The sequence below is a fragment of the Vanessa tameamea genome, chromosome 7 (genome assembly GCF_037043105.1).
Source record: "Vanessa tameamea isolate UH-Manoa-2023 chromosome 7, ilVanTame1 primary haplotype, whole genome shotgun sequence".
In the NCBI taxonomy this organism is placed as follows: Eukaryota; Metazoa; Arthropoda; class Insecta; order Lepidoptera; family Nymphalidae; genus Vanessa; species Vanessa tameamea.
In genome coordinates this window covers 8,414,923-8,432,970 of record NC_087315.1, presented here as the reverse complement: position 1 = coordinate 8,432,970, position 18,048 = coordinate 8,414,923, and the positions used below count along the sequence as shown (strand labels likewise).

The window sequence follows — 18,048 nt, the reverse complement described above, 5'->3', positions numbered from 1 at the left end:
TACCAATCTACTGAACCGAATTTGATAAAATTTGTTAAGAAGCAAGCTTGAACCTTAAGGAAAGACATAGGCTTTTTTGAACCTACGAACCCTTCACCTCCCGCATCTTAGGCGGGCGAAGCTACTGATGAAAACTAGTTTTTATTATAATTCGGTTAGGAAACCGTTTAATGAATAAGCAACGCCTAGTGTAATGTAATTTTTTGTGTAGTCAAGTATGTTATAATAAATGTTACAAAAGAATAAAACTACACGGACACAGTAATTTTGGATTTATTTATTCATAATCCACGTTTGTAAATTTGGAAACTTACACATAAAGTCAGTTTTAAAAAAATATAAATATGGCTACAAAAAGTACAGTTCCTGCAAGGTATGGCTAAAAGTAATAAAAATTAAAATGTATATAATTTACAAATTAAGTATCGTAATCACTTTCTTATAACTGTAAAACATACATACAAATTCATCGGATATTTAAACATTCTACCTGAGCGTTTTAAACATAATTTCACTATAAATAATAATAGATTTAACATTAATTTTAATAAAGAATGAAACACTAAATATACAATCATTGTCAAAAGAATAATATTCTATCTACAATATACAGGTAACAAACATTAACTATGTACATTTTATATTCGGACTAGTTTACGGTCGTAATCGAGAATTGTTTTAATTTTTTACAAAATTTACAAAAGTGAACACCGAAAGATGCATTTATATAACAATTAATGAGAAACGATATCGATGAACGTGATTTAAAACCTTTAAAAGTTTCCCCAAACGTTTTAACGTCTATTGTTTAAAGTAATCGTTTGATGACAAAAGTTTATCTTTAAAGTAAAATACGGACAGCTTCTGTTACATTGTGGTCGTTAAATATTTTATACTAAATGAGAAAGATCTATAGATTTAACTATTCTTTGGAACGAAGTTCTTTTACTGAAGAGTGAGCTGGTACAAATCGTCACGCAAGGCCCGTGTTATTATACCCAGAGGTGACTTTTCTCTCTTTCTCCTTTGTGTCTTTCTATTATATATGGTTTTATATAAAATTGTTTAAGGTTAATTTTTGTTATTTTTATAATTTATGCGGGATTTTTGATAAAAGTATTATTTCTTGTCATAAATATTGTTCTCAAACATTGTTAATTTATTTCATTTTGGCTGTTATTTAATACATAAAATATAGCAAAAGCAACTTCGTTCCATTTGGGTGTCTCAAGACACGTGTTAAAATGTTTAGAATGCAAGGTTGTATTTCGACAATCTCCTTATAATGTTGACGGAGACGATATTAATGATATTTGACAATATTGAAAATTGATACATTTGACTAATACAATACGATATATATTAGGAGTTCACTTTTATAATAAAATTGAATGTCTAGTGAAATTTTAAATTTCACTTAATAATTAATAATGTCACCTACACACTAACAATGTATGTACATGCGGCAAACCGCATAAAGCTCTCTTAAAAAGTTACAAAAATTTTCAACATATAATAATTAACCTATCTATATGTTTATATACAATTATTGCTATGAAAAATTGCGCTTTAAACGCCTCGAATTTCACCATAAAGTGGCTTATTGCCGACACTTATAAAATACAATAACTAAATGCAACGTTGACATTTACGCTCTGTTCATATGTACAAGGGCATGATACCATTAGTCTATTTGCTGGTGACAAAGAAAAAAGTCCCGTTACATAATAAATCTTACAATAATATAAGCGTTGATTTGGATGCTTGGATATAAAATGAAAATACACTCAACTGAAATATTTCGATAGTAGCAATCGTTGCGTCTCTTGTTCATTTGAACAGATAATAAATATGTACTTATAAATAGCAACTTAAACTATAATATAAATTGGCTTCACCATGATATGCTTTCATAATGATTGAAGAGATGTCAACAAAGCAATTATATTTTAATTAGAAATAATGTCGAATGAAAATTGAACATAAAATTTACGACCAGAAGGTGCTGTTTTCGTTTTTCGGAAAGCTTTTATGAGAAAGTGCCCGAGGTGGTGCTTGTATGAAGAGGATTTTATTACTTCTGAAGTTAATGAATAAAGACATTTATAAACCTTTAAGTAAATTTTAATAGGAATGATTCAAATGCAAGTTATTTTATTATATTTATTTATATATTTCAGACGATTGACAGTCATGCAAAAGAGGACGACGTTTATTTCAATACAATAAGTAACTATCCAAAAATCTTTACGAACTAGTAGTATTAATTGGATTTAAAAGTAAAATATAAAGCTGATCAGATATTAACCTCAGTCTTATTTCTAAAAGTATAAATGTCATAAGCGTTTAGGACATCTATTGGAGTTTTACCATTTATATTGGCAAATAATACGTTTAACTATTGTCTAAAATGTCTAATTCAAATATTTCATACATTTATTTCTTATTCTGGCAACATTGAATAGCCGCATAAAAGGGATAAATAATTCAATTGGCAGTCATATTGTAAAATGTTTACTAAATTGTAAGGCCTTACAAAAAAGTGTAAGTCTATTAAATTCAAATTAATGTAAAAACATTTAAATGTAATATTTTGTTTAGTTTAAATATTCATCCAACGAATATCAAGTACTATCTCGATCGCACCGCTTCAAAGCTAAGCTTTATTTTAAGCGGTTTGTTCTGAGCTAGTAGGTGATGCGGACGACGGCGCAGTCGGCGCACGCGCCCGCGCCAGCGTCTAGGCCAGCGCGGGCGCGGCGGCCCTCGCTCAGGGACGATGAGGATGAGCTGAGCTCAAAGAAGAACTGCTAACTCCTGAATCACTACTCTTTTCCGAAGCACATGGTTCTCCTCCAGCTACAAACTTTACAACATTCAATTTATGGTCGGACTCGCAAGTATCATCTCTCGCACCTCCCGGTAGACCCCCACTACGAACATTCGCCTTTTCTCCGATAGTTCCAGGATATCGTTCAATTCTGTCACATTCAGCATCATCAGGTTGTCGACGACGAATAGAGCGTTTTGCTTGAGGAGCTGGTTCTGGTGGTCTATGAGAGGGCTCGTCGGTTCTATGAACGAGTGGCGATGTACGTACGCGTACTCCGCCGACGCCGACTCCAGCTTCATAGCAGCCAGAGTCGCGAGGAAACTGACGTCGTCCAAATGGTGATTCTCCTCCTTCTGAACTTGAGCCGCCTCCCTCGCCCTCACCTTCACCTTCGCCACCTATAGATAGTTTACACTACTTTATTTATTAATAAGTTACATTTTGAGTTATACTAAGAGAAAGTATACATCTGAAATTACATATGATATTTATGGATTCATGGTTGTATTCGTTTATCAAAACCAGTTTATATGAAGAATTTACTATAACTTACATTCAAGCTGGTGCAGCAGTTGCACAGCGGCAAGGATGCGTGTACGATGATCGGGGGTCATAATCCCCAAATAGTCTAAATCGGATGGCTCAATCTCTTTGAAAAGTTCAATATCTTCATAGCCGTTTCTTGAAAAAGCTACCATATATTCTGGCAAGTCTATTCTTCGTAATAATTCTTCCACAGTTCTTGGTCTAGTTTCCCAGAGCCTTTCACGGCTCTTACACCATTTTGATGATCTCGATCTAATTGTATCTCTTTCAGAGAGCACTTCAACATTGGCGAACTTGAAATTTCCCACTTTGTTATTTAAAACGCCACGCCAGATACCGGACGCATTCATGTTGATTACTTCTATTATATCTCCTTTCTGTTGACAATAATTCTCTATAAATACTATTATGACTAAACAAAATTAAAATTACGTGTTACGTTTACAGTTCAACCTTATGTAGGTTGTTACATATATGTATAAATGCTGAAACATTAAATCAAATAGAAAATTAAGATTCAGATCTTAACCTAAAATTGCGGTTATAAACTCGTTCGTGCAAGTACCACTTAATTTTCGTGTTCTTATTTTTAATTTATAAATCAACTCGTGAAGGAAAACATCATGTTGCATGAAAATTATATTTATACACTAACCCGCATTGGATCAGCTTTGTCTAGTAAGCTCCAACCGTTAACTCAGCAGTGTAATTTTTACTATACATTTTATAAAAAAATAACTGTATGAATTATTATTAAATATACCGTTATATGAATCTGGATATAATAGACAAGTTAATAAAAAACTAAAGACGAAAACGCTACCTTGTATCTTAAGGCATCTTTTTCATAAATGTTGGGGATGTAATCCACGAGTGCTCGAGCGCGACACAGCATTTGCGGTACTAGTAGACTCCGCCCCGCTGGACTTAATTCTATGTTTTCTTCTGCCGAGAGAGACGAATGATTACTACCGGCACGAACCAATGCCTGGGTGCCTGTACATAAATATTATTTTGCTTAGAGGTCTAAATAACATGCCATTTTCAGCCAAAATTATCAATCAAATTGAAATACCTGCTGTCACACATTTACACCGCTATTACACGCTGTTATTTTTAATATTATTTATTAGTAGGAAATTCAATATTAGCTGTTGGGAAAATATATACATGAGATCGTTAACATAAATAATGGGCATTATGGTACATAGAAAGGAAAGACAAACTTATTTACAAATATTTTTATATTACACAGACAAAAACTTAATAAATCCACTCACTACTGCCTGAGCCGCTGGGAAGACTTTCGAAAGAACTATTAGAACAGGGAAATGCTTGATCGCCACTTGTTCGACGATCAGAGGGTACATCTGGTCCTCTTTCTTGTCTTAATCTTGATATCTTTCTTTGAACATCTTGTCGGAGACCTCTTACTTTGCCTGCTAAACTTGACACACCCTCACATTCTTCGGCTGACTGGAATAGTTGATAAAACGCATTAAGCGGGTAGATAAATCAAATGCAACATAGTTTTGTTTTGATATAATTTATTTATTTATTCCCGACACTTGTTTTTATTAATGCAACTCATATATTACCTTATGTACAGTTGCTATATGTTGTGAATCTGTTTCACTTTCTTGATCTTCGTAGTCTGATGACGCCGGCGATAAAGGGTCGATTCCTATCCGATATCCCGACATTTGCCTATAACCTCTTCTACAGTCCCGTTCCGATCGACTTGATTCTAGCGATATACCAGACAACCGCGAACCTATAGATTGGATATCAGATGCAGCGTAATCCCCGCTTTCCCTATCTCTCGCTGTTCGCAAGGGTATCACAGTGGTCGGGTAGGGGCCGCTTTGCGGTATTATTAATCCTCTCCGAGGGGCTCTCGCTAAACTTATATCGCCTGCGGTTCTTAGGGATATAACTCCTTCACTTCTTGGCTCGTTTCTTAGATTTAACGTAAAACAGACACGTCCGTTTTGAAACGATGCTGCTGGTGTTCCGCTTCCCATAAGAAAATCTTCAGGGTCACTCTCGTACGGTGGCTCGTCATACCAGTGCCCCCTTCCGGAGAGACCTCTCGCTTCATCATCATACATATATGTGTCGTCTGTAAACGAGTCTTCAATTAGGCTTGAATGGCGCAGTTTTTAAAGTGCAAACAAAATCATACGTGCTAACATAAAGTCGAAAAAAGTTTACCGGTTAATCCCTCCTACAATGTGGCGCTTTCACTGACAACACTGCGAATAAGCTGTTTACGAACATCGGAAAGCCGTGCGTGGTTGATGCAAAATATTTTAAAACAACATGCATACAGCACTTTGTCGCAAATTAAATATATTTCTTGATGAATGTAGATGAAGTCACTAACATTTTTTCTTTACTTTATGCAACACATAATTATTTAGCAATCACTTGTTGTAAATATACGAGTTGTCTTCTGAGTCAGAATTCTTTAATAACTTATTTGCATTGAAATTAAAACATGATTGATGGAAGATGCACATCGAAAGCAAACCGAATGAATGATGCCGGACGATAAATCAATAAACATTGTCAATAATAAGCATTCCGCAACGATGATCAATAAATTAAGTGTCAAAAAACATCGTGCAAGCAACATGCTTTATAAATAATAATTCATTTCTAGAGGCTTGAATATTTTGACTTTTTTTATTAATTTTAAGTAATAGCTGACATCAAAGCAAAAAGAACACCTACAATAACAATTGGAAATAAAAAATTAAATATATGAAAAAAAAAACAATTTAAAAAAATTATATAAGTCAAAATATAACAAGATGACTAGATACGGGTACAATTCTCGTACAGTAGTGGTCAGAAACTGATCATCTTTTGTAAGCAATGATTAATGTTATTTATTCTGTGATAATATTCTAATGTTGTTAATGAGTAATTTCACATATACACTAACCTAAACTACTAACAATAGCTTAACTTTATAAATTAATTAATAAACAAATGATAACGAAATTATAATGAAACTGGTATTTTTTTCATTCAAATGCATAAAATATGTACAGTATATTTCAACCACAGGAGAAATAAAGCAAAATAAATATCTTTGACCTTGAATTGACGCGATATCATTGGTCGAAATCTTGAATTATCTATGGCGTAAAAATGACGAAGTCGACAAAGTTTATATCGGAAATTTTGAAGTAAAATTAAATTATTATAAGTAGTAAAATGGAATAGTGTTTGTATTATATAAAGAATCGTATGTAGTACATAATATAGCAGAGCTATAAGTAAATCGTATAGAATACGTAAATCTAAACTTTGTTTATCTTTATTCCTTCTTCTCTTTTATCATGTATGACAGCGACGAATTCATTTGACATTTTTTTATTTTATATAATTTATTTTGTTGTATAACTTTATAACTAAATTATCTGTGTAACGTGATTAATTATTATAAAACATTAAGTAATTATAGTGGACGGTATTAATGAATATGATTATGAATCTAGCAACTACTGTACAACACTGTATGAACAATATTTGACATATTATTTTGACGGATTAATTTTGTTATGATAATAGTTATAAAACGTCGATTTAATCTATAACACTTAAACCAATACATTAAATCGTTATTGAATAGAATACCTTATTAAAATCTATTCAATAAAGCTTAACGTAAATTTATATATTATATAACAATAACTTACCCCCAAAAGGTCCGCGAACCCCATCTCGTCCCATGTTCATAAGGCCGTGTCTAATGTCTCGTAATATCTGCAACAATTACCTTAGTTGTAGCAATATTTTTTCATAAAAACCTACTGTATCAACAAAGATATATAAGGTTAGGAAAAAATATTATATATTTTGAACAAGCCAACGTGTATTCAGTTTAATATTTTTATCTTTATTTCTTGGCTAAGTTGATTCAAGTTTACGTTATGAAGAAACTTCTGAATAATCGAAACCTATATTTTATTTTGGCCAAGAAACAATGTAACCTTAATCGATTATTATAATTTGCGAAGCTGTAAGCTACGTAAAATTCTTCGATAATGACGTTATAATTTTAAGCCAGAAGGTATCGTATTTGCATAATCACTGAACGTCGAAGGATTAGCGATCATTACGTTTATTTGCGAGAATTTATAATTAGAGGATGAATTCTGATTCGAATACGTTCTTTTTTTATAATTGCTTTTTAAAAATAACGTAATTTATGGAGTATTTTGTACTACGCTTTGCAAGTATGATGTTCTCTGTCGCGCGGGACACATATTATAAGTATGTGCACAAATATTTGTGTTCTCTATTAGCTCATTCACATAATCCGTTAGGACCGCAAATTTGACACGATCGGAAAAAGCTCAACCGCAAGACCAACAACGTTACGTACTTTTCGAAGCACATAAGGGTAAACATTGACAATTTTCAGACTCCGGGACCGAGAATTCCTCTACAGGAATACCCAATAAACATTGAATGACCCGACTCAGGGTTGAATCGTAGACCTCAGGATCTACTGATTTACAACTAGCAACTAGACCAAGTATGCAGTTCGCAAGTATATTTTTAAAATAAGCTACAAAAGAACTAAGTGTAGAACATCATGGACAAATAGAGAGTATTCAATAATAATATATTTCAACGTGCTTTTGCCGAGGTATACGTGAACACGCTATAAATATTCAGAGGCTGTAATAAAACGACCACTTTAACGTAAGTAGAAAAGTATTGAACGTTAAGTTAATTTATGCACGTTTTGTTACAGAGCCAACACGCCAAGCAAATGGGGGATTTGCGAGTCTCCAGCAAATGAGTTTTTACATCCGAACAGAATGGGATTTGGTAATTACACAACAAATTTGTTTATGAACCTACTTTTGTAAACAAGTCTAAGCTGTTATCGAAAATTTAGACTATATAGGTCTATACTAATATATCTAATACAAAACAATTTCTACTTATTTAATATTATTTAAATAAAAAACACCGCACAAAATAGAAAAAAAATTGAAAGAAATATGTGTTTTATAAATAAAAATTTATAAAAATAAGCAGCTATTTTTGACGTTAATAAGTTTGAATTTATTTTCAACGAAAATTTCCAGGGATTCGTTCAAAGGCTGAACTTTATCTTATTTGAGGTTAATGTAACCGAGGAAAAAATGTTTATTACCGCTGTAAAATTTCAATGATCGACTTTAGCGATGAGTCTCATTTTCATTTCGAATGTAACCGAGTTATTTAAATATAACTTTTATTGCCCAACGTTAAGGTTCATAATTTTCAGTGAACATAGAGAGTTATATACTTATTCGATATTTAGGAGCAGTTGATTTACGAGCGAAACGTACTCGGTGAAGGGCTTCCAAAGTTTCGTTGAGAAGCGATACAACTGCCTCTAATAGGCTTAGCTCAAGATTAGGGCATGATTAGCCGAAGGCTCAGCTTATATATCCAACCCCGTCCGACGATTAAAGGTTGTTTTACACTAAATTTAATGTGTTAAGATGCTATCTAAATTCTACAAATTGCAAGTTGACACAGAAAGACAAATAACATAAATATATTCTAAAACCAAAATAATAAATGTAATCACAAATAAAAACGGTTGTATTTATTAAAAATGTCTCACAAATTAATAACAAAATATATAGTAGAATTACCTCTTCCTGTTCCCTCGCTAATTTATCTTTTTTCTTCATGGCTTCTTGCACTTTTAACTGCAACAACCACAAACTCATTAATCAAACCGATATAACTTGTATTAATTTAAAATACTCGAGTTTTAGTGCGAAGTGAATAATTGTAGTTAGTTAAGGTGTAATAAGAGATTTATAATTGAAAATACAGAGGTAACAATAAGTCGTGTACGATTTAAAAACAAAACACTTAAAACAAAAATACACAATATATATTTCTACCCTCAAAAACTATACTTATATCTAATTACAAATAGAATACAATAAAACCAATTCATCCAATGCATTAACATCATTTAAAAACGAAAACTAATCATAGAACAAAACAAAAAATCAACACTACATGATTTATTCCAAGTATTTAAATATATGTAACTAAAACGAAACAATCATGCTGACATGCGTTCGAAAAATCGCTCGTGCAAATTCGTGCATACCGAATTCTACATACAAGTGCAATGCGTGCTGCCACAATGTTATTTAACAGAACACTTATAACTATAGTAGTAAAAACATGTAAATGAAATTGAAGATATAATAGGCAAATTAAGTATGGGTTCTATAAAGATCCACCTCCTGTTCTTTGAGCATACCAAATATAACCAAAACAATGTAGGCAATGAGAAATTTTGAATTTTGAATTCTGTTACGACTCTGTTGGCAAATTATTTGCTTTGAAGTAAAACTGCAGTTTGTATTCCAACATCAGAAAAAACTTCGAAAATTTGTTACATTGAATTCATAAAAATATTTCATATTTAAAAGACTGATAAAACAAGGAATGTCCGGCGCCCGATTTGAACTTAATTGAAGTGTACGTGTTTTATGATTTTTTTTTTCTTTCCCGTAAACGTTTTTAGACGCTTTGCCATCCAGAGTGTAACAGAAAGTTTTCCTGCGCTGATCGTTTGAGAGATACTGTATATCTGTTGTATGGTTTTGTAACAGCCGGAAGTTAGGCGACTTTATTTTTTACGTAAAACATTGTATATAGAGTTTATTCGAATAACTAATAGAAGTAATTTTAAGCAGGTTAATATAAAAGTATATGAAATTTATAAAATCCCAAGATAAAAACGTATTAAGCGTATATTTTTTAATGTATTAGCATCACCTCCTGTTATATACAACCGAAACAGAATCTCTCAAATGCAAGACATTGCAGGAAAACGCTGGCTCACCCTATGTATAGTTTCTTCGAAGGTGTTTGGTTGGGCGGCACTCATTTGAAAGAAGCGGAGGCGGTCATAGTCTCTTGGGTCAACCATGGACCTCAGAGCTGTGTCAGGTCCAGGGCCTAAACCCAAGCCACTTTGGAGCACGCTGTCTGGTGTGTCAACCTGGAGGAAAGTTTAAATATTATCACACTACTCCTCTACGGGAAACATCCCGTAGTACATAACGTAACAAATCATTTTATAAATATCACCAATTCTACCCTATAATAGGAAAACTTCATATAAACATTTATTATCTAATTTTCAAACAATAGTATCACACAATGGAAGACAAAATATAGTTAAAGACAAATATACAATATTTTATTTTTACTACACTAAGAATATCCTTTAATGGTCCACCACACAAAACCTATTTACTAAATAGTTCTATTAATTACAAAAACAAAATAAAACCCTTAGGAACGTTAACGGAACCTTCAACTTATAAAATAAATTCAGTAAAGTCATTCTCCAACTTTATGGAGCTAAAATATTTCGAACATTAATCAATACTGATGCAGGGCAAGGATTTTCTTCGAAGTTTTTCACAAATATACCTACTTAATGGACTTCATTTTTGTACGAAAACAAAACTTTTTTTTACAAGTCACGCCTTGAAGGATCTCGTTGATTATTGTAAATGAAATAGAAATTGTGTCAATAGAAGTCGAATTAAATGTATGTTAATTCTCTAAAGTATATTTATCTGCATTACCTGAAACATAAATTTACAATAAAGCAGTCTAACAACACGCTAAGCTGTATAAATTTTAGTTCTACTTAAACGCTACTATTTTACAATTTCAGTCTGCGTGGGTGGAACACACATGTCATATTATTATTTAACGTATCGCGAGACGGGGTTTAAAATGTTTGGTTGAATTCGTGGTATTTTAAAAGGCCTATAGCACTAGGGCTGATAATATAATTTAAGTGTCCTAATTATTGTTATAAATGTAAAAGTTTGTTTGTTTGTTCATGCAATTTTACATACACATTTTCAGATGTACAGAAAACGACATAGGGACTAGAAGAACTAACAGCAGCCCGAGTAGGCGAAACCGCGGACAGAAACATGTAATATTATTAATACTAAAAAGCCGATATGAAAATGAAGCCCACAATGGTACGGTTGTAATGACAATATATGTGAAAGTGATAGGGCTATAAATTTTGAACAGTCCGAGTAAGGTTCCGGGTTCGTATTATAGAATCGCTCTTTGTCGTCTATTCACATTATTCCCTTATCAAGTGCGAAGTTAATGGGCGAGCTTTGTATGACTTATGATTAATCGGTTCGTGCCTCTAAAACATCATTGTGATGCATATCCTTAGAGTTTTTAGTTAACTGAGAATGATTAATGATGATTAATGAACTGCCTGTTTAATATTATTTTTTATTCATTAATCGAATTTTGTTGTTTTAATTTTGACTCATTAATTGTGCGAATCTTTTGATTTACTACTAGCGATCCGCCCTGTCTTCGCACGGGTGCAATTTATTAATAAAGAAAATGAGAAGAAGGTATATTTACTTAGATTTTTTATTTATTTTAGTAAATTTATCATAAATGAGAAATTTGAATAGTATAAAATTGGTCGAGTCATTATTTTTGTGAAATTTAAATAATTTTTTTCGAAGGCTTATAGAATACAAAATAAAGTAATTTAAAATTGTGAAAATCAAAATTGTATTATTAAAGAACGAAATCATTAGTGTTTTACAGTCACATCATTAAAAATATCATCCAATAGAGCGAATGATTCCAAAAACATATTTTTGTTTCAATCACAGCTCACATAATGTAACATTTTAATTGCATATGCTTACTTGACCTGGCTACATTCAAATTAAAGCAAGTTTTAATATTAACACAAAACAAACCTAAATACAATAAACTCACGTAGCCGACGTGCAAAGAAAGTAATCTATGTCAGAAGCATAGCTATGAAAATATTACCTCAGTAAACGTGATAAATGCGCCCCGAGGAATAAGTTGCGCAACTTTAAAGGCTTCACTTTGTCCAGATATCCTTTGTTGTGTTTATTATTTGAAAATTTAAATTTTAACATAATATTATTTACATGAACACACATCAAACGTATGTGAAAAGTAATCAAGCATGGCCGTTACCGAAAAATGACCATAATTTCATTTATTAGAAAAAAAATGTATATTCTTTTTAAACAAACCACACAATTAACATAATATTTGGTTTATTTGACAGCATAAAATATTATTTAATAAAATTACAGTAACACCTATTGATAAATAGAATGATATATTGTTTTATTTTAGTTCATTAGTTTATCTATGACAGAAAACAATCTGATTTATCAGTAATAGGTAGAATAAATACTACAACGCATAATATTACAATATAAATTGTGACTTACATATACGACGGTGGAAGCCACGAGCCGATATAAAGATTTATTACTTTTATGAACTCGCAAAGTCGTTAAACTTCAATATTTGCAGTATGCGAAATAATAAACAAAATTCAAAAACATGTACAATACAAATAAAATAAGCCTTTCAAGAAGTAAATACTTTATTTATAAGGATTTTATATAAGTCATACGATAATAAAAATTTATAAGGCGATAATCTATGCTTTTACCGCTTGCACAAAATATCCTAAATTTTGTTGCAAGAGGGTTAACTGGGTTAATTTGCACTGTATATGCTACACACTATATCTTCAATAAACCTCAGGATTTGCATCGTTAATCATATTTAAAATATATTGTTGACAATATATGTTTGCATCAAATAGCAATAATGATGTGTGCCGATGTTTTACGCCAATAAAGTGTTCAGAAAATGTAAAGATTTCCCATCAGACAAATATGGAGCACCTAGTAATCTCTGGGAGAAAATTCGTTTGGCGATCCATAAAGTATTCCTTTAATCCTCTAATCACAGCTGGACAAAGCCCCTTGAACAGTCGAAAAAAGCAACTTCTGACAGGGCTAATCCTAAGTGCAACTTGCCCGATAAGGATTATGCTCGCGCCCTAATGGCCTTCATCCCTTCTCCCAACAAACGGCCATAACTCAGGCGCCGTCTTGGCTCAACCGACTTAACTTTGGCAGCCGTCATTTCTCAACGGCATGCGGTGACGTACCCCAACGTCTGGAGATTAATAAATATACGTGGACGTGGAAAAATGTAGCACTTAATTCGGTTGCGATGAGTTGCGTATTCAGCGAAAGTTCATGTAGTGTCTGTAATAAAGACAGTACATGAACGACCTCTGATAATAGAATTAACCTCGATATATGGCATCAGATAACTTGTGATAATGTTTTACAGTTTGTAATGTCAATTAAGATTCCCTACAACTTTCCACTCGGTATTAAGCAAATTTTATCACCAGAAGAAATTTTAACCGTACTTGTTACATTTAACAAATTTTACTCAATTGGCTGTAGTAAGTACAATGATCTTTTTCACACATTTATGACAGAAACTAAAAACACAAAGATTAAATACCTCGGAAGAGGACATTGTATTCAAAATCATCTCTTAGACAAACTATTATCTAACTACATGCCCCTCCAGCCTAAAAAAACTGGTCATGTTAGTATTGCATACAAATGGGTTGCACGACGCGTCATACTAATTGCACCGAGTGCATGTCAAAGAAGGACCGGCGTCGCGCCGGATCAACATAATGGCGGATGGGGGAAAGGGAATGTATGAAAAAAAAGGAAGGCAGACGCCGAGCTTACGTACTTTCGCTAAGATTCGGTTACACGTTGCTGTTGTGAGAGTGTTTTGTCTGCTATATCATTGAAGATACCGAGGTACTTCCCGTCCTACCTTTGTTATGTCTTAGTTATGAGGATGTAGGTGTCTACTTCGTTTAAATATACTCTAATCCATAATCTAAAGAGAAATAATATAACATAACATTTTTTTATAAATATTTATCAAAAATTGTACATAAAAACTTACACATCTATTTAAATTATATACACAGCTTTTGTATTATAAACAGTTTATGATAAGTCTATTATTCTAAATATTAACACCATAAAAGACAAAAACTAATTGTAATCAAACTAAACACTAACACACGTTGAACACACTCGATGAAGGCTCCGTCCTTAGAGCCCTTTTAAGGTCTAAGACCGCACACTTCAGGGCATGCTCAATATTCTCGGGTGAACCATGCACAACATTAAGTGTATACTTTGCTATCCAAATCTTAATAATAATTACTCACACTTTATAGCTGACAGAAATAATGTTTACCTGATTTAATGTTCGATCAGATAAGACCTTGAAAATGTTTTTAGGTTATCTTAAAAAGTTGAATAATTTGTATCATTTTTATTCTAATATAATAAGAGCCATGACTGTTGGGTCCGGTCTCTAGCATTTTCCTAAAAATGCGTTTACGTTATATTTATACATCACCTAATTAGCACACACGATTTAATACATAATAATATCGGAATTAGCAGGCGTGAACCTTACCCGTTGTGGTGGCAGCGTTTGTCGAGGGCTATGGGAATGTTTTGGCGAACAGGAACCGTGCTTTTCTTTTCTATGGGATTTCAATCCTCGTAACAGTCTTGAAAACGTCGTCACTTTCTTCTTCGCCGTTCCAAGGCAATTGTCTAAATAGTAAAATAATTATTTTATTTTACAATCGATATCAGCATCTATCGATATAGTACACGGTTATTACTTCACTATTTATATTCAAATAATATATAAGGTACACGTTACAGAAACATTCAAAATTCCTTGTAATGTTCACAATACAGTTCCAAATTCTAATGCTCATATTAAATGCTTTGCTGCGTAGATCGCAACGAGAGAATATTTATCTTTTATTTTGATATTAAGACTCGATAAGTTTGTAATTATAATAAATTCTTCATTACTCACCGCTAGGAGGAAACTCATAAAAATATGCAGATCTTGGACTGAGGCAACTGTAACAAAAGATAAATTATATTTTCGTATTACATTGAGTCTGTTTCGCAATAAAAGAGTTTCGTAAGACGGAGTAGGGTAACTATCAATGGTTACGAGATTGTTTGAACAATAAACTAATAAAAATGGATAAGCCTTATTTTTCGGTACTTGAATAAAAAATATGTATACATATATAATATCTTCAGGTTCAAGGTAAAAAGTAATCAAATAACATAATCGTAGAACCAAACAACGAAACACAGAACTGAAGCTTTGAGAATCTCTAGTAAGTTTTCCTAGTAGATTAGAAAACCTAATATAACATTCAACGAGTGTATATCAATCAAACAATGAAGACATCAAAAAAATGATTTGATCTTTCAAATGCAATTTTTACTAGTCCCTCAAATAACCACAAAATGATAAACAGATACACAAGGCAGACTCATCCGACACATGCACATTTCCTAACAATGTTTTCCTTGTCTGCCAAGTACGTAAGGCATTATAAACACAAATTAAGCTCATGATAATTAACCTGTTCTAGCCACCGGACCATCTCGGACTCTAATATCAAATAAAAAAGGTGTATTAAGTCGTTTTGTTTTTATTTCCACATTCTCGAAATATATTAAAGACTTTCACATGCGAGGTGTGCATTATGCGTATAGTTTCTTTAATACGATAGTTTTAGCATTAGTAGTTGCGAGATAAAATCTTGTCAAGGAATGTGGACAAAAGTATCCTAGATGTGTATGATATTAGGTACAAGCGACCTCAGAAAGATTTGTACAAACGTTACGTATACTTATAAACTTTTATTTTCTTATTTAATAAATACTATAATTAAAGTCTTCAAAGAATTAAACTTTTATTTTTATTTTAAATATTGCGACTAATATGTGTAAACATAATACTCGCAATATATCAAGGTTTGTTTTAAATAAATATGCTTTTATAATTTGTTTATAAAAGCATATTTATTTAAAACAAACCTTGAGATAAGACCCTATTTATATTAATACGGGTTAGTGCTTTATTTAATAAACATAGATAATTTTACACAGTGTATACTCGTGGGAAGTTATGTCGGCTAGACTTTACTTTACATACATTTCGTTTTGTACAAACACATCTGGGTAGGTACCACTCCCTCATCATATATTCTACCACTAAGCAGCAATACTTAGTATTGTTGTGTTTCGGTTTAAACTATGAGTGAGACAGTATAACTACAGGCACAAGAGGCATAACAACTTAGTTCCCAGGGCTTGTGGCATATTAGTGATTTTATTTTTATACTATAGGTGGCAAACTGGCAGGTGGCTCACCTGAAGGAAAGTGACTACCATCGCCCATGAACAACTACTATGTAAGAAATGGTTAAAATTTCTAAAGACGACAATGTCTATCGGCGATGGTGACCACTTACCATCAGGTGATCCATCTGTGCGTCCGCCTATTTCATAAAAAAAAAAAACTATAAGAAAATGCCAAGCGCATCGGTCGATCTGCGGACACTACTAAATATAACGAGAATTAACATTAATAAGAACTTATACTTTTATGTATTATATTATTATGTATAGGATTTATTTCCTCCCGGGAAACCTGGAGACAGTTATCCAAAATCTAGGGAATGTAGTCGAATAACGAATAGTGACAATAAATTAAGCCGAGCGTTATCAGGTTGGCAGTATGAAACATTGTACTGAATATTGATTTTCAGTTTAATTGAGTACGCCAAATATAATATGAACAATCACTGCATAAAAATCAATCCTCACAATTTCCAACTGTTGATTGTACACAACCTGGGGCCGATATAAAAAGTCACTTTAAACCGGACAGGATTTGTACTATTTTGATTGCGAAAAAGCATGTGTGATTTTCGTCAATGATATTTAAAATGTTTTAATTGTTCACGTTTGGTAAGTGGTAGTGCCACACTGCATACCTTACGGTTGCAGCCGAATGGGCCGGCACGTCCGGGGAAGTACCACTCTCTCACTTAAAATCGGCGTAAAGTGGTAGTTATGCTACCGCGTTTCGTCCGGTATGTGAGAGTCCCGGAGGCCCGATCCCCCCCCCAAAACATAATGGTTGTGCAGAATTTGGTTTTATTACCCCAGGAGGGTACCATCAGCGACTGCGGTGGAGAATCCCTCTCTGGGCATCCATGCTCAGGACGTAAACCACCTGAGCACGGATGCCCAGGCTGCCCTCCGAATTCTGGGGGGGGCAATTTTGCGCTCGCCACTGTTCGGGGCAAGCGGAGCAGGCATCATACGGCAACCCCTACCACCCTCACTGTACTTTTTGTCACTGGACTTCTGCAACATAAGGGGACTCAACTCCAACTTGAACGCCGTCCACTTTTACCTTGAGACGGCGAAGCCGGCCTTGCTCTTTCTTACCGAGACCTAGATATCCTGCCGATACGACTTTTCTCTCTTACCCCGGGTACAAATTGGAACATTCCTTTGTACCACGAGCTGGGGTGTGCGTTTACGTCAGTGATGATATCTGCTCTCGACGCCTCGGCAGCCTTGAAGAGCAGGACCTATCGATTATCTGGCTGGGTGAAGACTGCGACGGCCATCCGCGAATCTACGCGTGCCTTTATAGGTCCTATAACGGTAATGCCGAAGCCGACCGACTGGTTGAGCACGTCCAAATGGCTACAGATTCCGTGCTGCAGCAAATCCCATCCGCAGAGATCGTAATTCTTGGCGATTTTAATGCCCACCATGCCGAATGGCTTGGATCGCGCACTACCGATCATGCGGGTAAATCTGTTCTCG

The 18,048-nt window shown here is 33.5% G+C and overlaps 1 protein-coding gene across 8 annotated transcripts in view; it reads right to left on the bottom strand.

The window, feature by feature from the left end:
* Nucleotides 1-257: 257 nt before the first annotated feature.
* LOC113401170 (uncharacterized) overlaps nt 258-18,048 on the bottom strand; it is a 103,489-nt gene continuing 85,698 nt past the window's right edge. Inside the window, exons 4-14 of one of the 8 annotated variants that reach the window (XM_064215304.1) lie at nt 15,215-15,261; nt 14,798-14,940; nt 14,573-14,599; nt 10,269-10,427; nt 9,052-9,108; nt 7,090-7,156; nt 4,978-5,501; nt 4,660-4,855; nt 4,203-4,375; nt 3,387-3,756; nt 258-3,231 (exon numbers count right to left, since the gene is read on the bottom strand). In XM_064215304.1, coding sequence (XP_064071374.1) covers nt 2,771-3,231; nt 3,387-3,756; nt 4,203-4,375; nt 4,660-4,855; nt 4,978-5,501; nt 7,090-7,156; nt 9,052-9,108; nt 10,269-10,427; nt 14,573-14,599; nt 14,798-14,940; nt 15,215-15,261 — 2,224 coding nt within the window. In that variant the 3' untranslated portion in view covers nt 258-2,770. Of the gene's footprint in view, nt 3,248-3,386; nt 3,757-4,202; nt 4,376-4,659; nt 4,856-4,977; nt 5,502-7,089; nt 7,157-9,051; nt 9,109-10,268; nt 10,428-14,572; nt 14,600-14,797; nt 14,941-15,214; nt 15,262-18,048 lie in introns of all 8 variants that reach the window. The other 7 variants (XM_064215305.1, XM_064215306.1, XM_026640973.2 and 4 more) reach the window with 7 other exon arrangements.